Source organism: Patiria miniata, unplaced genomic scaffold (assembly GCF_015706575.1).
Source record: "Patiria miniata isolate m_02_andy unplaced genomic scaffold, ASM1570657v1 HiC_scaffold_5, whole genome shotgun sequence".
In the NCBI taxonomy this organism is placed as follows: Eukaryota; Metazoa; Echinodermata; class Asteroidea; order Valvatida; family Asterinidae; genus Patiria; species Patiria miniata.
This window is the reverse complement of record NW_024037072.1, coordinates 30,455,456-30,479,577: the sequence shown is the minus strand read 5'-3', so window position 1 is coordinate 30,479,577 and position 24,122 is coordinate 30,455,456. Positions and strand designations below refer to the sequence as shown.

The 24,122-nt window shown below is 38.1% G+C and overlaps 2 protein-coding genes across 2 annotated transcripts in view; one reads left to right on the top strand and one right to left on the bottom strand.

The window, feature by feature from the left end:
• The window catches only part of LOC119740924 (echinoderm microtubule-associated protein-like 6), a 77,272-nt gene extending 67,150 nt beyond the window's left edge, over window positions 1–10,122 (top strand). Inside the window, exons 31-35 of the mRNA XM_038216411.1 lie at window positions 3,036–3,198; window positions 4,430–4,533; window positions 5,795–5,948; window positions 6,524–6,624; window positions 8,156–10,122. Of these exons, the coding sequence (XP_038072339.1) occupies window positions 3,036–3,198; window positions 4,430–4,533; window positions 5,795–5,948; window positions 6,524–6,624; window positions 8,156–8,180 (547 nt within the window). The 3' untranslated portion in view covers window positions 8,181–10,122. The remainder of the gene's footprint in view (window positions 1–3,035; window positions 3,199–4,429; window positions 4,534–5,794; window positions 5,949–6,523; window positions 6,625–8,155) is intronic.
• Window positions 10,123–13,460: 3,338 nt separating this feature from the next.
• Window positions 13,461–16,228, bottom strand: LOC119740928. Its single transcript, XM_038216417.1, has 2 exons — window positions 15,868–16,228; window positions 13,461–14,008 (listed from the first exon to the last, which is right to left on the bottom strand). Exons 1-2 carry the CDS (start codon window positions 16,189–16,191, stop codon window positions 13,877–13,879), a joined length of 456 nt encoding a protein of 151 aa, XP_038072345.1. The 5' UTR covers window positions 16,192–16,228; the 3' UTR covers window positions 13,461–13,876.
• Window positions 16,229–24,122: the final 7,894 nt, after the last annotated feature.

The window sequence follows — 24,122 nt, the reverse complement described above, 5'->3', positions numbered from 1 at the left end:
CATATGACTCGTCTCAAGCCATTGTTGCCAAAACAAGGACTATCCAGAGATTCGTAAGTGAAGGGATCAAGTGATACGCATCTTGCATCGACCATTGCCAGCTCATCTTGGTTATCTTCAGAGCACACCCGTTTCTTGTCAATTTCCTTACATCCAAGCCAGATTCGTTTGTATGAATCAGACTTGGGGAAAAATTGTCTGACCATGCTGGCGATAAATTCTGTCTCTTGCCGGGAGTTGAGAACCAGTAGGTGAGCGCCAAGGCTTGCACATTTCTGATAAGCATCAATCCAAGACACTCGTGACTCTAGGAACTTGCCGTAACAAGAATGGTTGAAATAGATCCATCTTTGCGGGCAAGATGTACACAGAGCATTGGCCCCAAGTACAACAAGCATCAGTGTAGAACAAGTGCACAGCAGGGTCTTCGCATACATATTTGGTTGGTGGTTTGCAAATCAGGGGGAAAGATGTAGAGTCACACAAAATGATAGTCAGTTCTTTTTCCTAAATTCAATTTCAGCTGTGTTGGTTTTATAAACCAACAATTGAATGAAAATATAATTTTGTGTGTGCAAGCAAGCCTGAAGCTAAGCCTAAATATCCGTTGATAAAAGTCACAAAGTGGGTAGGGGATTTTGTTGGCATGGAAACAAGTGGATAATTTTGCCCTAATTGGATACCAAAAGAGTAATTACTCCTTTATCAACCTTGTTATTGTAAAGAAGGGAGGTGATTTATTGTTTATTGGGCATCTATCGGTAGTCAGGGGCCATTAAGCGTCAGGTCTCGTATTACTGCATAAAAACGTTTTTTTTAGTTTTAAGCTCTCTCTTTACTTTGGCCTTCGAGGCTTCGTCGTATTAATACATCAATAATATCGGTGACATTGGGGAAAACTGTCCTTAAAAATACCGTGCATACATTTTTTTTAAATCCCAGACCATTGAGGATGTTACTTGGTATTGCTTTGAATCACTAATGAGAACTAAATATTTAAATAGGAAATGTAACAAGTTTTGTGCCATTGTTGTAGATATTAAGCCTAACCCCTAGGAATCTTTGCTAGGATGTAACCTCAATCCTGCAAAATCTTCCAAGTGCCTCCATGTAATACAAATGTAATAGCATATGGCCTCAATCCTGCAAAATTATTTCTTGAATGTGGTCCTTGGAGAGGTGCCTCAATCCTGCAAAATGCGTCAATATGTTGAATCAGAGCCAGTGACATCCTGGAGCAGTGCCAAAGATTTCAAGTAAATTTAGGCTTAAATTTATGCACGGCTGAGCTTAAACAACACAAGGTCTGGCCCAAGACCTTGACAAAGTGCATCCTCCGAAAACAGAAACACACTTTTGCCAATGCCATGTAGCCTCAATCCTGCAAAATCCTCCATTTTGCAAAGAGGATTTGGGAGGATTTCGGAAGGTTTAGGGTTAACCCTAACTCCCTAGCATGATTTACTAGGCAAATTCCAACTCCATTTGGGAAACTACACACACATATTTCTGACTTTGATTCTGGAGGTGTGCCAGCCCACTGTAAAACACAATCGGTTTAGGGATACTGTACCCATCCTGACAGATTCCAACGAAACATGCCGTTGGGCTTTGATGGGTTGAGTTCTGTTAGGGTCAATGAACCTAATCTATACTATTGAACCTTTCTGTGAAGTACTGCTGTTAATTTCATAAAAGTTCCATCAACAAAGTAAATGCTGCAGCCTTTTTCAAACCACTTACACCATGTTTTATCGTCAAGACACATTTCACGAATGTTTCAACAAATTATGGCGTAACATTTGCAGTCTTTGATGTTGCATAAGTTATGGCGTACCAACTGAAAATCAACTTCTTTACCGACTAATCATGATCGGCATACAGCCTGTCGTTATTCAACTGATAAAAGTTGATACAAGAAACCAACAGCTTCGTTTTTAAGGCAATGAAATGTGACTTCACTCGCCGCTCTGTTCCAAGAAAATTTGGACACAGTCATATTTTAGAAATGGCAGGGGGAGATTTTCCAAGGACTGTTTTGCGAGTGATATAAAATCATACACAACGGTTTAATTGCCCTTCCAAGATGGTAAAGTGAAAACTGTCATTAGTTTTGTCAAATCAATTGTAAGTTTATTGCAGTGCTGCACAACCAGCTTGCTGTGTAAAACATATGCCATGGTTCGACCGTAACTTTTTGTTTCACTAGTCATGAAACAGACTCTTAACTAGCCCGCTGGCATTTTCACTAGTCGGCATGTTGTTTTTTTATAGAGTGTCTTATAAACAACAACGTGCATACATGAAAAATGTGTATCCTGAGGCAATCTTGTCAGTGTTTTTAATAAACAGATCCAATAATTTAACCCTAAACAGTTAATTTAATTAGACAAAATACAGGTTTGCTTTCTGAATTTAATGATTTATTTCTTCCTGTCCCTTCATCTTTACCGTAGCCCAATAATTTTTCACTCGCCAGCTGGACTACTGAAGGAATAGTTTGACTAGCCCGCCGCTGTTTTGACTAGCATTTGGCTAGCGAGCTACCATTAAAGTCGAATCCTGCATATGCTTGGTACAAGTTGCGCACGCATTGTTTCGTGAAATCGGCTGCTGATGTTTGTTTTATTGTATCGTTTAATCAATTATTGTTAATTTTGTCATAAATGACTACACATACATTTAACCATGGAGGTATTCCTACCTACATGATTTATTAAGCAACAATTTTGTTAGTCTGAAATTAGGTGTTTCACGGTAATATTCGCCATCTTGCCGGCAGGGCAATTTTACACGCATCGTCAATGGAAAACTTCGGCGCTTCCAATTCATCATGCGGTCATTCCAAAATGTGCCTGCGTCTAGCAACGCATGCTCTTTTTGCCCCACAAACAAGTTGGCGCATATTACCGTGAAACTGCTTATTGGTTTTTCTGAATAAACACCTTTAAATATGGCGTAAATAAAGGTGAAAAAAATGAAAACAGACCGTGATGGAATTTCAGTTGTTCATTTATTGTATTCTTATTACCTAGGTTCAGTCCCAATGCCCAGTACATTGCCGTGGGTTCTGAAGACGGCTGTGTGGACTTCTACGATATGACCCAAGGTCCCTCCCTGAACCGTGTCGGTTTCTGTCGGGGAATCCCCAGCTTTGTCTTCCAGCTGGATTTCTCCGCTAACAGCAAATACATCCAGGTAAGAGTTAACGTCGCAAACCCAGGTTTCCACAGTCATGGAAAACATCAGAGAAAGTCCTGGAATATAAAGTTATCATGGAAGTCATGGAATGTGGTTAATTTACAAGCAGTTATGGAAGTTGGTATTCCAAGAAAAACAGTCATGGAATATTGCACGACCAATAAGTGATAATGCGTAATATTATTAGTTATCCCACAAGCGCGAGCGCAACTCGGAGTAATGTAGTACGTCTCCATCCTTCGGCCTCATGGTATGTGAGATGTAGACGCACTACACATTCTCCGTGTTCCACGAGTGCCAACTTCAGCATCTTAGAATAGCGAGAACCGCGGTGTGCGGTATGGACCGTGCTACAGTGGCGCACCCAGGATTTGGCTTGGGGGGGGCTCACAATTTTCTAATATCAATTTTTTTTCCAACAATTTTTTTTTTTTTTGGGGGGGGGGGACTATTTTGACGTGGCGCCACTTACACCCCTATTATATAGGCCCCTCCCTCCTTGGGTGCTACATGGAATAATGTAGCACGCTTTTGTTGCCATGGATCGACCAATCAGGATCAAGGATTCAAGTTTACTTGAAGATAATTTGCTACGGCTGTCCATCTTCTATGCATGTATGCTTTATACTCATTGCACCATTGTTTTCATTCATTGTACTATTGTGATGCATTTGTGGGTCTCAGTGGCCTTGTGTCAACCTGGAAGGCTGAAAGGGAGTGGTGTCCTTTGCCTCCAGAGCAATAGGCTCCTAAGATGCCAATACAGCATAGGAATTGGTCATGGAAAGCACTAATGTTGTCCTGAAAAAAAATCTTGGAATTAAATTTCAAGATTTCTGTGGGAACCCTGTGTAAAAAAAGTGACATTTGAAGAGACTTTCCTTTTTTTGAAATATTTCATCATTGCAATTTTCTGGCTCTAGTTTCATCGGAATAGATGTACTGTTCCAGACCTCTTTCTACTATGGTGATATCTATGATGGGTTTACAAAAGAAAACAAAGAAAATTATTGAGACTTAGTGCCTTCTTTTGTCAGTCAAGTTTGCAACCTTTTTGGCATAGAAATAGCTTTATCATAGCACACAAGGTCAGTCAAACCATTGGCCATCTGCCCATTCCATCTGTGTGAATTAACGGACTGATCATTTCAAGTGATATTTTGGTGAAGAATTGATGGATACATCAGCAGTGATGTGTAGCTCATTTGAATTGATCTTTTATGTATAGGTCGGTACAGGATCATACAAAAGACTACTGTACGAAGTACCAGGTGGAAAACCGGTCACCGATACTGCAACCATAGATAAGATCACGTGGGCGACATGGACCAGGTATAGTCATCAGGTTGTGTCTGAATGGCTGTGGCTTGCAATAAACACACAGGTCTATGGAAGTGACCAAATCCATTTCCTATAGACATGTGTGTGTTAAAGATAGCCGTAGCCAATGCAGCCCTACATACATGTATCTTTTGTACAGTAGATGGCTCAGTCTTCAAGACCACTCATATATGTGATGCGATCAAGCTACATGAGTCGTTTGTCGGGAATTGTCATTTGGAGATACAGGCCAAAATAGGGCCACTTCATCACACCACTTCATCACATCTCTTGGTGTTCAGACTTCCATAATTTTTTAACTAAAGATAAAATCAGCATGCGGTTTTCACAGCAGTAACTCTGAGATTGGGCTCTTTTCAAATCTGTAATAAAAAAAAATTGACCGGAGTCGACAAACGACTCATGTAGCTTGATCGCATCACATATGGTGCAATGACGCATTTTTAAGTTTATTCTAAATCTCACTTGAGCACCAAGCATGTGACAGTAATGAGTCTCTCCCAACTCTCTCTTTGTAGCCAAGCGAGGGGGTACTTGTGTGGAGAGCCCATATCATATGATTAGAAACAAGTAACGTCAATGAAGGGCAAGCTCCACTTGTACTGACTGGATAGCATATTGCCATTACGATGTACATTAACTGATGGCACTTTTTGACCAGTTCGCCCCGGTTTTCAAATATGGCCGCCAAATCGCCAATACGGACGTACTACGCATACATATTGTGCGCACTATGTAGATTTGATCCGCTTTTTTTGCGTGTTTCACGCACACATTTTATGATGTTCTAAAAAGGAACAGTTTCCACCGTTATTATTTTACCAAATGTCGTAAAAAGTGAACTGCGATGTTCAAAAAGTGAACTGCGATGTTTGAAACACTGAACAGAAGTGGACAAAAGATGAACCACGATGTTACAAAAGTGAATCACAACGTTTGAGAACAGATCTAAGATGACAGTTGTCCTTTGTAGAACACCGATTCGTTTCTCCATTATGGCTTCATGTGACTCCATTCTGCAGTTCTGTGTACGTATATAGAGATCAGTGGTCTTGATGCCTTTGGAAAGTTAAGTATAAGGAATGTATCATTGTGAGACTGGAAAGTCTAGAAAGTACATGTAAGTGTTATTTTGGATAGTTGTTGGCATATCACTCTTCGTTTCTTTCTCTACAAATATAGAAATGCAAGCTTTTTGTTTGAAATTGATTGTTGATTTAGCAACTTGTTGAATGTCCATGTATTCCCATAGCGTTCTTGGATCTGAAGTTGTTGGGATCTGGCCCAGAAGTTCCCAGAGTGCCGATGTGAACTGTGCGGCGTTGACAGGCAATGCTAATTCTCTAGCAACCGGCGATGATTTTGGATTTGTCAAGCTGTTCAGGTTTCCCTGCCCCGACAAATACGTGAGTTCTGACTGTTACAGTAATGTTTCGTCTTTCTATGTATCTTCAATTATTGAGAACCACTTTAAATTTCTCTCTATAACTTTTTTTTTTCATCCGAAGAATGCTGCAGCTTAGACGTGTAAGATACAATATTTCAATAAAACATTCAAATCTTGCACAACACATGAACATTTTGGAGGTAGAATACAACGAATATTGCCATTTATTGACATTGAGTACAAAATGTGCTTAGGAAGCGCAACAATTCGTGTCAACGTGACAAATATAATTTGTGGCGAACCTAATGAATAAAACAATACATTAATTACAAATGAAGATGTTTTAGATTCTAGTGTGATCTGTAAATTCAAACAGTTTGTGTCAGTTTTCTTCTAAACTTTATCTCTTTTTAAGCCCAAATGTTAAGGTTGGACTTTATACACTTCTATTCAATAATAGAGTGTAAACAGTGATTTACATTTCAAGAAACATTTGTGACAAATTCCTTCAAACTTATTTTATTTGGAATTCACAAATGATTTTGTCCCTTCTGAAATATACATATCCTATGTCTACATTTCTGTTATTTTCAGGCGCCACACAAGAAGTACGTCGGCCATTCAGCCCATGTGACTAATGTGAGATTCACCTACGATGATCGACATCTCATCAGTGCAGGCGGGGATGACTGTTGGTAAGAAGACATTTAAGCCATTTTTTTTTAATTATTCAGATTACGGATTGTTCTGGTCCCTAGGTCCTGTGGGGAGCGGGGAAAAAATATTCCAATGTGTGAGGGCAGTATTTAATGGTCCATAATGGTACACCCGGTATTCGGAATCAGTGAGAATTCAATGCGATGTTTGACTGACCACACGACATGCATGAACCCTAGTGTTAAAACCTCGAAATAATATGAAAGTGCAGGAAAATACAAAAATCAAAGAAAAAAAATGCAAGTAATTTTTTTTACAGGTAATACAAGTAATTGGAAAAAAAGGCCTGAAGGTTGAAAAACGTATAGGACTCTAAGTTAACCCCCTCACCGCTGAAAATATATAACCTAGTTGAACTTGTGGTGACAGTGCACATAACAGAGGATGAAAGTAAACATATAATAACTGCACATGCAATCAACTTGCAGCCAGTTTTGAGCTGTCTGAGTCTATGGCGTTTGATTACTATTCATGGGGAGTTGTCTTCTTTAGTTAGCGTGATTCTTCGCTACAGTAAGCAGAGCTATGAAATTAAGCACCTTGGCAAGCAGAAAATGTAGCTTAGCATATTTAGGCAGTAAGCAATAATCACCGAAGAATGACACACAAGAAACAAACAGTTTGAGTGTTTAGCTTCTACTCTGCTTGACTTACCCGTAAAGCATTACTACATACACAATATCCCATACAGGGTGCAGCCATTCGCTAAGATTTATCCCCCACAGTATCTTGTGGCCCATCCAGCATGACTTGTCCTGTTCTCTGAGCGCATGCTACAGGAAAGACGTGTTTTTCAAACACTCCTATAAAGTGCTGTCACTGACGCATGTGACCCTGTCTACATCTGGGTACAAGAAAGTCTATGTCGCCATTGAAGTAGGAAAAGATCATATAGCACTGCGGGCAGTAGGTAGTGGGTACAGTAAGCATTCAAAGCTGGGTCGGCACCATTTTGACAACCATACACAGCACAGGTAGTCACCATGATGTCATTTGATAAAGAACTTGCGGTTATTTTACGTGCAAAAAAATAAGCCCTACTGTCTAGTTTACAGTGTACGATTGCCTACTGCAATGGTGGCTGATCACAAGGAAACCAGGGCCCAATTTCATAGCGCTTAACAGCCGACTTTGTGCTTACCGAGCCTCCATCTATTTCATAGGGACCGTTAAGTAGTAAGCACAGCAAAAGCACCCTTAACCCCAGAAGCAAACTTTGCTTAACCTCAGAAGAAAACTTTGCTTAAATCAGTGACGTAACAATAGAAATCTCCATGCGCATGCAACCGTTAGCATGAAATAGTGCTAAAGCAGCAGCATGATTTTCTGCTATAGTAAGCACAACTTTTCTGCTTACTGTTGAGCAGTGCTATGAAATTGAGCCCTGATGGTCACATGGTACTTTGACGTCATACAATTGGAACATCGCGCTGTTTAAATGGGAACTGGAGCACTTTACCAAATTTGATTCGGCTCAAATAAATTTCAATGTTTGTGTTCTGTCCACAGCTTGTTTGTATGGAAGTGTACATGATGAAATCTTCGGCCAAGTTTGACATCAGGCAGTCAGTACTTATTATCCAAAGGACAAACAGATGACCTTCAAATGACCTTTGACCTTGAGATGACATTTGAGGTCATGCCATCTTTGAGCAGTGGCACTACAGAAAGATAATGGATTCCAGCTTGGACAACATGGAGAGTGTTTAAAATGCCATCATCACAATAACTGAAAGTGGGTTTTTATTTTGCTGGTGGGGGGTGTCTCAAATACACATCACTTATCCAGAGTTAGCAATATTGTAGTGGTGTTTGTTACGATTTAGTGTGGATATATTTATTACAACTCGAGCTTGCAATGGCTAAAAGGAAGAATTCATACAAAGATATTTGACGTTTTCTTTCATGTTGTATCTGATTGGTAATTAGACAAATCTTCATACTGGCTATTTCTGTTGACAGATGCTCGTATTTCTTTGTCATGGATTATAATGTGATAATGATGCACTAAATATGGGATTTGTACATTAGTATGAACAGATGACTGATCTGTTAGTTTAAAAACAAAAACAAAAATTAATCAAAAACAACACTTTTGGGTGGATGTCAGTTGTCAGTTTGTGTGGGGAGAATGCTTAGCAAGTTTTGGAAGTCTTTAGCTGAAAGTGAAACGGGTGACATAGTAGCACAACATGCCTTGTGTTGAACAGACTCAGCAAGCAACAGACTGGTGTAAGGCAGTTGAATTGGGACTATCATTTATATATTGTTTATTTTTAGGTGTGCAAATCTTCCTTTTCTCCTGCACTGCCTCCATTTTGCTGAATTTCAACTGGAATTGTTCAATCTAATTTCCACTGGTTGAAAGTGTCATTCAGATCAAATCTCCAACAACAAAAAGTCTTTGTGAAGTACTTGTGCATATTATATCGGATTTTGCCCTTCGCCAATTTATTGATAAACACTGTATTCTCGGTGTTGTCCGAAAACTTGCGAGAAAAAAATCCCAAGCTTACTCAGATGGGACTCAAACCCACGACGTCCCACTGACTAGTGCAGACGTCTTACCACTCAACCACCGAGCTTGCCGGGGTTGGCTGGCCAGTTTGAATCTGATGTAGCAGAGGGTAGCTCAACGAAACTTATTGATCACATTATATACTTCTGCATTGTTATTTGTCTGTGAATTTTGGAATTCCAAATGTTAGTACGTTCTTCGTATGCAAATCTATAGAGTCAGCCCGTCGGGAAAACAAGTGTCAAGGTATTAGTGTCTTTAATTGTAGAACTACAATCATACAAATACTGTTCATACTTTTATTGATTGATAACATTTTATCTTTGAGAATTATATGGTCAACGTATTTGTCAACATCTTTGTAAGATTGTGCTTACATCTGTAGTCTATTGTAGCATCAAGAATGAATTCTTGATAATTTTACATTTGTGTTTTTCAGATACTAAATGATCAAGAACATAAATTGTAATTTGAATATACGTAGTTGTAAAACACACTTTTTTACATTCCCAGTGACTGTCAAGTTTTAATGTCTCACCAGTTCTTTCCTTAATTGGGTTTTTCTTTACAGTGCCAACCAGTGTGCCTATATCTTTTTGTTTTAATTTCTCAGAAATAATTGGTATTGACCCCACCCGGTAGGTATTTTTAAGGTTTTTTCAGCAAAAATCCAGGATGGTAAAGAAATCAAATAAAAAAGGAAATGATACTTTAAACAAAAAGTTTGACGTCAAGTCTTATGTACAGAAATTGTGTTTGGGCTCTTCAGTGTGGAACTAGAAACCTCTAAATCCAGGAGCTGAATGTGGAAGCATTTGATATGCCTTAAGATGATGAATTGTCTTACAGGAACTGAAGACGCCATGGTCACTTTTGCAGTTTCCTTGTGAATGTTCTCATTTTTGATCTTGTCTTTTCAAATTTCGAAATAAATCTCATTGAGAAGAATCAATGTCAATTGGTAGATCTGCTAAATGAAAGTAGAAACTTGTCATTTTCTTAAAAACAAATTGAACCACTACTGCGGTGTTAGAGGTATTTAGCAGTCTGTCACTGTAATTGTTTCCGATTGTGAGTTTAATTGCTCGGTTCAGCAGAACTGTTTATTTTTGTATAAAGTGATATAACTTTCCTGGTCTTTCTTCATTCACCATGTTCACAGTATTTGGTACATGTGTTTTAAACACCAATATTTGCTGCGTAAGATTTCAGTGTCAAACCTTTGCACCAATTATTTTATCAGTGGCATAACTTTCTTTCTTTCCTTCTTTTTTTTTTCTCGTAGACATGTGAAGTTTGATTCCAATTGATGTGTCATTTAAATGTCGAGTTTTTCTGTGTGAAAATGATTTGATTTTCATGTACCATGACATGACTTCTGTGTGGTTTCTTTCTCTACGTTGAAAGGATGAAGTTTACCAAGTTTTTGTAATTTTGACTGTACAACGTGCTGTACATATTTGATATCTTTTCAACTTTCTGTAATAAATGTGATGGTACATACCAAATTGCATTGTTCTACATTCCTCTTTGAAATTCTGCAACTTTACAAAGCTCAACTTCAAATGTTCCATTGCGCAGTACCAATCCTAGACTTGAGACCCCAGGGGCTGATTTCACAAGTCTTATCTTGCGACTCATTTAGGACTTGAGACGAATCCCGGCTCAAAGATCGATCTTAACTAAGACACGTCCTCAGACCAATCTCACTAAACCCATCTTGAGCAAGATGCATCCAAACTACCAATTTGATAGCTGTGTCATGTTTGTTTTTACCACTTTATGAAACAGTCGTTGAAAAGAATTGCACAACTTCAAGTGGTTGCATTGAACACAAACTTTCGCCAGAAAAATTACTCTACTCAATCAATTACACACGCAAGGTAGTTCTACAAAAGATACGTTTGAGTCATTCTTGCTCCCATTGCATCACTCTGCTTTAAAAAGTCGAATAGGTGTTGGCGTATCATTAAATTTTGTAAAAATAAGGTATTTTTATTCAAACTACCCACGGATCAGAACTATTTTCAAATCTGTTTCTACAGCAAATGTTTTCCTCAAAACCATAACTCTAGGCCAACACCATAGAGCTCTATGGCCGACACTCATCTTTAATGGCAGTTATTTCTAGACAATATACAAATTAATGCTCACATTAATGAGATAAGATAACCCTCAGACGGAATTCCAAGTTGAGACAAGGTCAGCCGCATTGCTAAGGAAGTTAGGACATGTTGAACACGTCTAATATTAGCTTGGTGAAATTAATCCCAGGGCCCCGTTTTATGAATTTGTTAAGCAGAACATAATATTGGCAATTTTATGTACAAAATGTAACAAGCAAAAAATGGCAGAGAATCAGTCATCATAGACAGTAGCAAGAAAAAAATAAAGGGGCCAGGATAATGGGACTTGGGCTTGGAAATGGGGCACCAAAACGATGGAAAAGGCAGACAGAGAATAATTGCTGTGACGTGTTTTCTTCTTTTATTGTGTCCCAGCTTGTCAGTGGAACAGTCAAACTCTTAGCTACTTTATTAAAGCGAAATTTTACAAGCAAAAAATATTTTAAAAGAAGCACCATAGCATTGTTTTTATAACAATATACGAGATAAAGCATATCACTGCACACAAAACATTTGGCTTTTTAACGATTGCAAGAAACCTTTCAGAAAATAGGAGATTGTCATTAAAATATTTGCAAAAGGCTTTTTCTTTAAGAGAATCACCCAAAAATCTAGCTTAAATCTGAACATTTAGACTTGCATGTAAGACATGGTACAAAAAGTACACATACAGTGAAACGCCACTATAACCAACACCACTATAATAAACATTTGGCTATAATGAACATCCCTTTTGGCTTTCGAAATAGTAAATTATTTCATAATGCACAATCACTTTAACGAACGACCACTATAAAGAACATTTTTTTATGGGCCCCATCATGTTCGTTATAGTGGCATTCTACTTTACTTAAAGAAATTGAACTCACTCAAGTCCAGGCCTTGGGCAATACGAAAACTTAATAGAGATTCCACCCCAAAGTAGCAGCATTTTACTTATACACCCAAAGATTATATTTCTTACTTTGTCACAATTTGGACTGTTAATATAACAGCACATGTAATCATCGTATAATGCTTACCAGGCTTAAATACAAAAATACACAATAATGTGAACCGACTTAAAATGCACTGAAAATGTTGGGTTAGAGATACATGCATACTATTATCCAATATCCATATATCTTGTGCTCTGAAAACTATAAAGAATGCTGTTTTCCCCTAAATTATAAATGCACTACCCTCTATTATTTGGCTTACTAGAAGCACTTTGAGTTTTGGATCAGATGATTGACCTACATTTTTTTTGTATGTTCAAATTTGCTCAAAAATACATCCTGAAACCTTAAATTGTAAAGAAGAAAAAAAACTAACACCTGCTTTGCAGACATTTTAATAAAGCACCTTTATATTGCAAAGTCTTTGCTGCCCCTATTTCTTGTTGTCAATTTTATACTTTGCACATCAATATGACCAATAGTCAAGTAAAGACAACGTTCCATTACAATGCTGTTTCACATCAGATTCTTATGACCTATGGCTTTTTAGACCTTTTATTTACAAACATAAAATCCCAAATGAGCGGCCATCAATGCATACATTTGGACTCTCCAGCAAGTTTTTTTCCCAAAAAATTTACATTCTTGGAATTAAGAGGTACATTTTGTCTTCGTATAAGTTTTGTTCCTTTCAAGTGTTTAAACAACGTTTTTTGAAGGTTGGATGATTTTTTAATGTTTTTGGATTTCTTCTTTTGTGCAATGATGGCCAACCATAGCCCACTTGGCAATTCTTAAATGTGTTTAGCTTTAGTGGTAGAAGGAAACTCCCAGAAAATATTCTAACGACACTGAAAAAGAATATCAAGCATGAAGGAAATTAGAACTTGGTTCAAAGAAGTGGAAATTATGTCCAATATTAAAGTGCAACCTGACTTTTCACATCAGCAAAACAAATGTAAACCTCAACGTGTTCTGAACTGGAATGGAAGTGCGTGTATTCTGAGGTGTATTTACAGTAGAAAAATAGAATTCATGGTTTTATTCACACATTAAGCACTGTGCAGCAAATTACATCATTCTTGATTGTAATTAACAAATACAATGTAAGAATCAACTTAAATGTTAAGCTTCCCTTTGGACATACATGTATAAAGCTCATTTGCATACTCTGATGATTTCCTCCTTCATTAATACTCACTATGATAACAAATCATCCTTTTGTTTTTTATAAGAGCAAAACGATAATAGTAATGCTGATGCAGAAACTGAGTGGCATATGAAGTATGCCACCTTGATATATTTTTAAGTAACTTTTTGATAGGATGATGTCCAATAAGAGAAATAGAAGTAACTCCACGTTTGAAATTTGTTTACTACTGTTTAGTGTTCAAGTACATCATCATTTCAATGTTGAATTTTGCCCTTCAACATAAAATATTAGAGCACAATCCCAAACCCAAATTTAATCTTCTGACAAAACGTTCCATCATATATTTGTAAATTCATAAGGTTTTGGGGTATTATCAGTTTCAATCATGTTTGAATAACTTTGAGAAGTTGTAGTTTGAAGTGAATGAAGATGAAACATTTTTCTTATCCATCCTGTCCATAAGCACCACACACGTAGATGGAGGCCCCAGGTTCATCAGCGAATACCGGCACTCTTGAGCGCTTCCTCTCGTTTCAATTCTCTGTCTGCAACCATTCTGTTTAGCTCCTCCAGCATGTGTTGTAAGGGGTCGGTTGGCTTGTGGTACACAATCTCTGCAGTTAGGTGCTGCAATGAAAGATAAAAGACATTGAATTGTAAATATAATTATGTTAATTATAAATATGTATTAACATTAAATTAAGTTTACATTGCGTTGCACAAAATACGTTTGGACAGAATTTAGTATGCTCTAATAAAAGAAAGTATTCAGATGTGACTTTGTTGGAATGTAGAAAGAAAAAAAAATATTCTCTAACAAAAGTTCAAACGTTTTCCAGCCACATTCGTGGACTTCGCACCATATTTGTAGTGACTAGACTAGCCATCACTTTACTCTGGGAAAAATTCTGCCAACCGGACACCACTTACCTGCCGCCAAACATCCAAATTTTCACCTTACCTTGTGATTTCAACCAAGAGGAATCCAGGAAAGAGTGGACATGCGAAAAAAATTGGTAAAAATGTGTTTTTGGAGCACATTTTGCATGCACATGTAGTGCAGATCTGACTTGAAGCAGCCGGTCAAAACTGATTGAAGTGTCTGGAACATCGGTACGTTATACGCATGACATCGATTAGCCCGACTGCGTCTGGCCGTACAGTACTATCGCAAGCTCTGTAGTACGGCCAGACGCCCGATGCTTCCACAGAGACTGAATTTTGTTGGCCTCCGATGTAGCGATTTTGCTACATCTTTCGATCGCGATTATCTTTTCATCCAGGACACAGATTTCCAAAGTTAAGGTTCGTAGTAGTAGAGCAACTCATACCTTTTCGAAAAAAACGTTGTTTGGTCTCAATATTTTCATCCATCTGGCCACAAGACGAATTTCAGTCATCAGATTCCACAAATATCGTCCCCCATGCGATCCCCCATGCGATTTCAAAATGGCGGCCGCGCTGTAATGTATGCAATATGCAGGCTCGCCCGCACAAACTTATGAATATGCATAACAGTCTGTGACGTATGACCTCGTGTTTTTGGACGTACGGCCCCGCCGCACGCACGTCCAAAAACACGGGGTCATACGTCACAGACTGTTTATGCATATTCATGAGTTTGTGCGGGCGCGCCTGCATATTGCATACATTACAGCGCGGCCGCCATTTTGAAATCGCATGGGGGATCGCATGGGGGACGATATTTGTGGAATCTGATGACTGAAATTCGTCTTGTGGCCAGATGGATGAAAATATTGAGACCAAACAACGTTTTTTCGAAAAGGTATGAGTTGCTCTACCACTACGAACCTTAACTTTGGAAATTTGTGTCCTGGATGAAAAGATAATCGCGATCGAAAGATGTAGCAAAATCGCTACATCGGAGGCCAACAAAATTCAGTCTCTGTGGAAGCATCGGGCGTCTGGCCGTACTACAGAGCTTGCGATAGTACTGTACGGCCAGACGCAGTCGGGCTAGACATCGATAATCATGACGTCGCATGAGACGTCGCATGAGCCGGCCAATGATAGTGCAATACGTCATTATGAATATTTATTTTCTCATGAATATTTAGTTTATTTCAATGGATACTTCAAATACGTCCAAAGATTGATCATTGCAACAGCGATCGTGCGCGGCCTAGCGGTTAAGAGACTCGTGTATCAAGCAAGCGTCCGAGGTTCGAATCTCGATGAAGTGAGCGACTGATTGATAAATAGAAATTAAGGAAAGGAGGGGGTGAGAGTAGAGGAGGGAAAGTGGAGGGAATAACGATAAAAGAGGTAACTTTTGGCGCTAGAAAATTAATTGAAAAAAGTGGTGTCCGGTTGGCAGAATTTTTCCGATATAGTTAGCCTAACTTTGTTTTAGTTTTCTTTTCGCTTGTTTGATTGCTTTTTATTGCTTAAACAACTCTGATATTTTCATTCATATCCCTTCCATCCCAAATAATACAATCCTTCCCAATATTTACATGTTTTACCTGGAATATTTGCATGATGTTATGTTTCTCCATGTACTTGACAGAGCGTGAATACGGATCCTGAAGCGGTGGTACGTATTTCAACTCGTCTTGCTGTTCCTCTTTATTCAACTCTTCCAACCGGTCGATTTTTTGACTCAATGTTTCCTCTGCTGCCTCGCCTTCTGCACCTTCTACTCCCGATCCTCCGTCCTGTTTTTGTTCTGACGATCCATTCTCGACAGAAAAGCTTCCCTCTGTGAGCAAAACTGGTTGCGATGAATTCATATCGTCCGAATTTGTGTTCGTAACTTCGGCGTTCGCAGTTTCACTGGCGGCTGCCATGTTGGTTTTATGCGGTGTGCTGATCGCGGTAAAAAGAGCCCAAATCGGCTCTATCTGCCGTCTGCTTCGCAATGGATAGTGTTGTACGTGCAGTAACATTGGGCTTCTTTGACGCACAGTTGGGCTGAAATTGATTGGCATAGCAACACTAACGCATCCAATCTTACCTTTTTGCGCTTTAATGTTTCAATGATGATAAATTCGTGAAGAAATATATACTTTCTCACAAATCTTTGCTATTTTTTGCCAGTTATGATTGCCATTGGTCATCGGGTTTTTTTAGGGACGGGTGGCAGTGGCGTAAGTACGGGGGGCGTGTGTGTGTGTGTGTGTGTGGGGGGGGGGGGGGGGGGGGAGGGAGGGGGGCGGAAAGGGCGCACGCCCCATAAAAAGTTCGCCCTCCGCGGTCGCCCCCCACTGAAAATTTGGCATCCGGAGAATATCACAGCCATATGAGTTACCATGATTTCAGCTGGAAGAACATAAAGTCCCTTTTGCCCGCGATTTTTACGCATTTTTAACATTTTTTTTTCGTGAGTAGCTGTTTAATGTAAGGCGAATAGCGGTAGTTAGTACTGTCTAATGTAGCCGTGATATACGTTTTGAACAGCGCCCCAATGGGAAGATGGTGTCCACCCCCCCCCCCCCACCCCCAACACACTTTACGGAGGGCGGGTGTCCGGGTACGTTTTCAGCACGGATGAAAGTTTTGGGCGCCCCTCCATTGTAACATCAAGCCAAGCCCCCCCCCCCCTTTCCCAACAGGCCCCGCTAGAATGAGAACCCTCGCTACGCCGCGGATCCGGTGGCGGGGGTGGGGTTAAACAAACAAAAAAAAGCTCTGTCCAACAATTTTTTCCATAGAAATTCATTACAAAAATAATAATGCTACCCCCCCCCCCCCACACACTGCAAAAATGCCCTGACATTGGAAGCAGAATGTGTTTAAATAAAGGTTATATGAAAAGTGCCAATTATTATGGTTATGAGAGTGTTCTGATGCGGGGTTTTTTTCATATACAGCTCTATGGGATTTTTTAATATGTAAAATGTTTTCGTTTTGCTGAAATAAACACTTACCTTTCTTGTGATTTGTGGACACAATTTTGTAAAAATGTGTTTATGTTTAAAATGTCATAACTTGAAAAGTGCATGAGCGATTTGATTGGTTGTTTTACTCAAAGAAAGTTTATTGATTGGGCCTTTACATCCTAGATCCTGAACGCGCTACATGCACAACTCCTTTAAAAAATAGGGGGCGCCTTACACCCTGTAATGTACAGTGCTTTTTGAGACCGCTACATCAAAAATAAACCACCTCCTCCCCTTCGCCCCCCCCCCCCCATACTTTTATACTTCTATAAATGGTCCAAATTGGCTGGGAGCGACGGGCAGTGCCTCAATTCAAACTAAACAAGCAAGTTGGGTAAATAGTTCTTAAGTAAGACTTTGAATTTGGACGTTAAACATCTTTGTAAAAAAGTACGCCAAGTACCCATTTGTACTGATGGGGCACGCCAACCGTATCTACGAGCGGTGGACCAAATCGGTGTGCTTTAACTACAAATAAATTCTTGAGTAATATAGGCATATAAATACTAAAGTCACGTGACAAATACTTAAGTCACGTGACAAAACACTTTGGCTAGCATCCACTTGTTCTGGTGGGGCTAGTGAATGGTTGGCAAGCAAGGGCGGATCCAGAACACCCTTTTTTTGGGAGGGGGCAAAAAAAATTTGGTCCCCCAAAAAAGTGGGTCCAGAAAATTATGGCGTGGGGTTGGGGCCCGCTTAAGGGCCCCGAAAAAAAATTTGGGTTCTAGATGCTCTGTGGTGCGATCTGAGGCAATTTCTGACCACTTTAACCAATTTTTTTTTTGAGGAAAAGATGGTGGTGTACTCATTGCCTGCATTTATTGCGATGTCACATAAAAAAAAAATTGGTTTCGTTTTTTTTTGGGGGGGGGGGGCCATGGCCCCCTTTGGCCCCCCCCCCCCCCCTGGATCCGCCCTTGTTGGCAAGTGTGCCAAGGTTTTGGGCCCAGTGATGCTAAGCATGGCAAGGATTTGGGGCAAGCGTGCCCCGTTTTTAGCTTGTTTAAAATGTTTCTAAGGCAAATATCTTTTAGCAAATAGAAAGGTAATTATTGTTATGTTATAGCTTGTTAACGTATTTACGGACATTTAATACAGTTAAACATTGACCGAGGAGAAATAAATTAGCGGCTCAAAAAATCTATGCCAAAAAAGTCAAATCAACTCTCACTGTGTGGTTTTGTGTGTTGTCTGAGAATAATAAGGGGTTAACCTTGCATTTTTAAGCAAAATTGGGAAAAATGATATTTATGAAAAAATTCAAATTGTAAGGGGTTAACCTTGCATTTCTTTTTTAGCAAAATAGGGCACAATCAGATGTTTCTGGAAAAATTGCAGATTGTAAGGGTGAACCTTGTATATTTAGCAAAATTTGTCAAAATCCGATTATGAAAAATCTAAAATTGTAAGGGATTAACCTTGTTTTTTAGCAAAATTTGGTGCATATTTTACTAAAATTGGGCAAAATCAGATGCTTCTGAAAAATTCCAGAGGTAATAGATTAACCTTCTTTTTTTTTGTAAAATTAGGCAAAATTAGATGTTTATGAAAAAAAATTCAAATTGTAAGGGGTTAACCTTGCATTTTTTTAGCAAAATCGGGAAAAATCAGATGTTTCTGGAAAATTGCAGATTGTATGGTTTTAGATGTTTATGAAACACTTCAAATTGTAAGGGGTGAACATTGCATATTTTAGCGAAATTGGGCAAAATCAGATGTTTCCGAAAAATTTCAGATGTAAGGGATTAACCTTGCTTTTTTAGTGAAATTTGGCAAAGTTAGATGTTTATGAAAAATTTCAAATTGAAAGGGGTTAACTTCGCATTTTTTTTTAGCGAAAATGGGAAAAAATCAAATGTTTCTGGAAAATTGCAGATTGTAAGGGTTTAACCTTGCTTTTTAAATAAGATTGGGAAAAATTAGACGTTCATGAAAAAAATTCAAATTGTAAAGGGTTAACCTTGCATTTTTTTAAGCAAAATAGGACACAATCAGATGTTTCTGGAAAATTGCAGATTGTTAGGGCTTAACCTTGTATTTTTAGCAAAATTGGGCAAAAAAAAATGTTTATGAAAAATTTTAAATTGTAAGGGGTGTACCTTGTATATTTAGCAAAATTTGGCAAAATCAGATTTGTATGAAAAATCTAAAATGGTAAGGGGTTAACCTTGCTTTTTTAGCAAAATCTGGAGCATATTGTACTAAAATTGGGCAAAATCAGATGCTTCTAAAAAAAATCCAGATGTAAAGTTTCCGCAAAAACAGCTGTTGAAAAAGAGCCCAATGTTGAACTTTACTGAGTCTGAGGTCTATCGAGGGGACGATCCTTATTTCAACTCCCGGAGATTCGCCGACAGTCTCTATTTTTCTTTTTAAGAAAGTCGAAATAGCTGAAGAGGGAGGTGAGAATCTATATGTGCCCAGATACAAAGAGTAGAAATCTACGCGTCTGCCTTTTGAAAATACACAATTGCGGTGTTCATTGTTGCGTAATGATCCGCCTAGCACACGACTGTTTTGCACATTAGGCTGTGTTATGCAGAGCTCTTCCTAAAATCCTAACAAACCAAACACACTGGGCTCATTATATCGACTTGTTTTTACCCATTAAGGTAAAGCAAATGGACCCAGTAATCTTCCTGGCGCGTTTGCTCACCTGTAAAGACAACTTTTCTCAGTTTAAGGAAAATTCTAAGGTAACGAAATGGCCGAGTGGTTACGATTCGTCGTCCACGGTTAACGGGGTCCCGGGTTCGAATCCCGCTGGTGTCTTTTTGGTTTTTAACGTATGAGTTTAGTTATTTACTATAAGAGATTTAATTTCCCGTCGTAAAGTACCAACAGTACCTTAGCTTAATCGGTAAGCACTGCTGCTGGTACTGTCCGCGAGTTCCAGGTTGGCGCCTTCGTACAGGTTCAGGGCATGTGGTCCACTCGGAGGATCAGGGCTTAGGGGCCGCCCTGTTCCTCCCTTAGCTCTTTGCTTTTACATGGTGCCTGGCCCTCCGGGGTTATATGGATGGATAGGGAAGGAAGTGTGTATTGGTCGGGGACGCCGAGACCCCGGAAGAGAACTAAGGGATCGGCTGGGGCATTGTTATGGCTCAGACCGATCCCTGAAAGCTTGACTAGCACATAACTTTTTGATTTTTTTTACCCTCTATCTTTTATACTTTGGTTTAGTTTGGTATCTACAGCTGCTCGACAGGTCTACGGGTAGTATCAAAATTGAAACAAAGGTGTATGTCATAAATCAATGAATATTTCATAATTGACTATAATCTCTGTCATTTCTGTTTTAGCCTCTGAAGAAGAACTTGCTAAGTTCGCAACGTCAGGCCACATTAATTTTTAGATTTTTAATCAAAATCATTATATAATGACGCGATTGCCAATTGACGTAAGAAACGCCATAAATTATACCGGGAAAAATAAAGATGTGCATTGTAATATAAATATTATTTATACATCTTTCAAATAACGTGTCTTTAATTGTGAGCATTCCAAACAATACAGTAATTCGCAATAGTAATAGAATGGTATATGATAACACGATCATTGCGTCTCTATTAAATGAAAAAATATATAATATAGGCCCCTATGTGTGAAATATTCTTTGATTGACTATGAGCATTCCATACGAATGAGTTAATTCGCAAAATATGGCAACAACAAAAGAGAAAGGAAAAAGAGAAAATTCCTTTACCCTAAAAACTGGAAATATAATTTGTTTTAAAAAAGTCAAATGGGACACTTCATGTATTGATTTAACAGTTTGCAAGGGGTTAACCTTACATTTTTAGCAAAATTGGGAAAAATGAGATGTTTCTGGAAAATTGCAGATTGTATGGGGTTAGATGTTTATGAAACATTTCAAATTGTAAGGGGTCAACCTTGCATATTTTAGCGAAATTAGGCAACATCCGATCTTTCTGGAAAGTTTCAGATTGTAAGGGGTTAACCTTGCTTTTTTAGTGAAATTTGGCAAAATAAGATGTGTAGGAAAAATTTAAAATTGTAAGGGGTTAACCTTGCCTTTTTAGCATAATTGGGAAAATTTAAATGTTTATGAAAAATTTCAAATTGTCAGGGGTTAACCTTCCTTTTTTTAGTAAAATAGGGCAATATCAGGTGTTTATGGAAAATTTCAGATTATAACGGGTTAACTTTGCATTTTAGCAAAATTGGGCAAAATCAGATTTTTCTGAAAAAAAAAATTGTAAGGGGTTAACCTTGCCAAATTAGGGCAAAATCAGATGTTTCTGGAAAATTGCAGATTGAAAGGGGTTAACCTTGCTTTTTTAGTGAAATTTGGCAAAGTTAGATGTTTATGAAAAATTTCAAATTGTAAGGGGTTAACCCTGCATTTTTTAAGACAAATTGGGGAAAATCAGATGTTTCCTGAAAATTGCAGATTGTAAGGGGTTAACTTGGCTTTTTTAGCATAACTGGGCAATATCCGATTTTTATGAAAAATCTCAAATTGTAACGGGTGAACCTTGCATTTTTTTTAGCAAAATAGGGCAAAATCAGGTGTTTATGAAAAATGGTAGATTATAAGGGGTTCACCTTGCATTTTTAGCGAAATTGGGAAAAATCAGATTTGTATGAAAACTCAAAATTTGTAAGGGGTTAACCTTTGCCCAATTAGCGCAAAATCAGATGTTTCTGGAAAATTGCAGATTGAAAGGGGTTAACCTTGCATTTTTAGCAAAACTGGGCAATATCAGATTTTTATGAAAATCTCAAATTGTAAGGGTTGAACCTTGCATTTTTAAAAAATATTTGGCAAATTTTATTGTGAATGAAAAATTTCAAATTTTTAGGGGTTAACCTTGCATTTTTTTTAGCAAAATAGGGCAAAATCAGGTGTTCATGAAAAATTTCAGATTGTAAGGGGTTAACCTTGCAAAATTGGGCAAAATGAGATTTTTATGAAAAATCTCAAATTGTAAGGGGTGAACTTTGCATATTTTAGCAAAATTTGGCAAAATCAGATGTTTCTGAAAAACATTCCGATGTAAGGAATTAACCTTACTTTTTTTAGTGAAATTTGGCAAAATTAGATGTTGATGAAAAAATTCAAATCATAAGGGGTAAAGATTGCATTTTTTTGCCAAATAGGGCAAAATCAGATGTTTATGGAAAATTTAAAATTGTAAGGGGTTAACCTTGCATTTTAGCAAAATTGGGCAAAATCAGATGTTTCTGGAAAATTTCAGATGTAAAGGATTAACCTTTCTTTTTTAGTGAAATTTGGCAAAGTTAGATGTTTATGAAAAATTTAAAATTATAAGGGGTTAACCTTGCATGTTTTAAGCGAAATTGGGAAAAAATCAGATGTTTCTGGAAAATTGCAGACTGTAAGGGGTTAACTTTCTTTTTGAATAAGATTGGGAAAAATTAGATGTTTATGAAAAAATTCAAATTGTCAGGGGTTAACCTTGCATTTTCTTTTTTAGCAAAATAGGGCACAATCAGATGTTTCTGGAAAATTGCAGATTGTAAGGGTGAATCTTGTATATTTAGCAAAATTTGTCAAAATCAGATTTGTATGAAAAATCTAAAATTGTAAGGGATTAACCTTGCTTTTTTAGCAAAATTTGGTGCATATTTTACTACAATTGGGCAAAATCAGATGCTTCTGAAAAATTCCAGATGTAATGGAATTAGATGATTATGAAAAAAATTCAAATTGTATAAAGGGTTAACCTTGCATTTTTAGGAAAATCGGGAAAAATCAAATGTTTCTGGAAAATTGCAGATTGTAAGGGGTTAACCTTGCTTTTGGAATAAGATTGGGCAAATTTAAATGTTTATGAAAAATTTCAAATTTTTGTAACATTACTCTTTCACTTGACATTATGTGATGGCTTGCGCATGAAACATAATATGGACCTCGTCGAACTATATCGGGGAACAGAGTGAATACCACAGCGTAAATTAATGGAGCCAATTCTTCAAGATTGAAGCCTATACTGTTATTGCAATAAGGGGGTAAACCGTTAACAATTTGTTTTATCCAGTTCTTAAAGTTGGGCTATTATACTTTTGAGTGTGACACAGATCAAAGGAACTAATCCGACCACGATTATGTTATGGAATATAACGCGTTATTACAATTTCGAATTAATTGCGGCCCGATATTTAGTCCCCGAGCCTCAACTCAAGCAGGTGGATTTGTTTCCGCGTCAGAGGCGGAAAGGCAACCCAGAAAAAAAGGCGAAAGTTGCAAGTTACAGACGCAAACATTGAAAAAAAAGTTGTTTAAAATGAAACATAGACCGTGCCGGATTGAAAAATTAATATATTTTTGTAAGAAAACGAAGAGTGGAATACGCCTATAGAACAAATTAATAAAGAAAAGGGGAGCGGAGTTGCATTGAATTCTAGTGAACATAAAGTCGAGGTTTGGATGCATATTCAGCAAGGTCGTTCTTTGATTTGATTTCTCATCTTCTCAAAGCTTATCACCGAACCCTAATACCGTGCAAGTGACGGCGAGATCAGCTGCTAATGAATGAAAATTTAAAGAGGTGAACAAATCCAGTGCGTAAAAAAACGGACAACGCCCTCTTGTGCCGCAGTTTATGTGGAATTATTGTGCTCTGACGACTGTTTCCTGTGTCAAGGTATCCTCCGAGGATACAAAGCGAAAGGAAGCAGAGAGAAAATTTCCTTTAAAATTACGACGTCTCCCTTTCTTTCTGTAAGTGATGAAAAGATAATGCAGACGACAAATTTGATTGACTAAAGCTATTTTCTGCAAATGATGATTTTGTTCCTCACAAAATGGCGTCATGCAACAGCCGTATAAGGCGTATCTATCTCCCGGA

Excerpts from the sequence above, each read along its gene's own strand:
- LOC119740928 (XM_038216417.1), bottom strand. The coding sequence starts at position 16,191 with ATGGCAGCCGCCAGTGAAACTGCGAACGCCGAAGTTACGAACACAAAT. Across the intron at positions 14,009-15,867 it reads ACATCATGCAAATATTCCAG|CACCTAACTGCAGAGATTGT; the intron begins GTAAAACATGTA and ends CTTTCATTGCAG.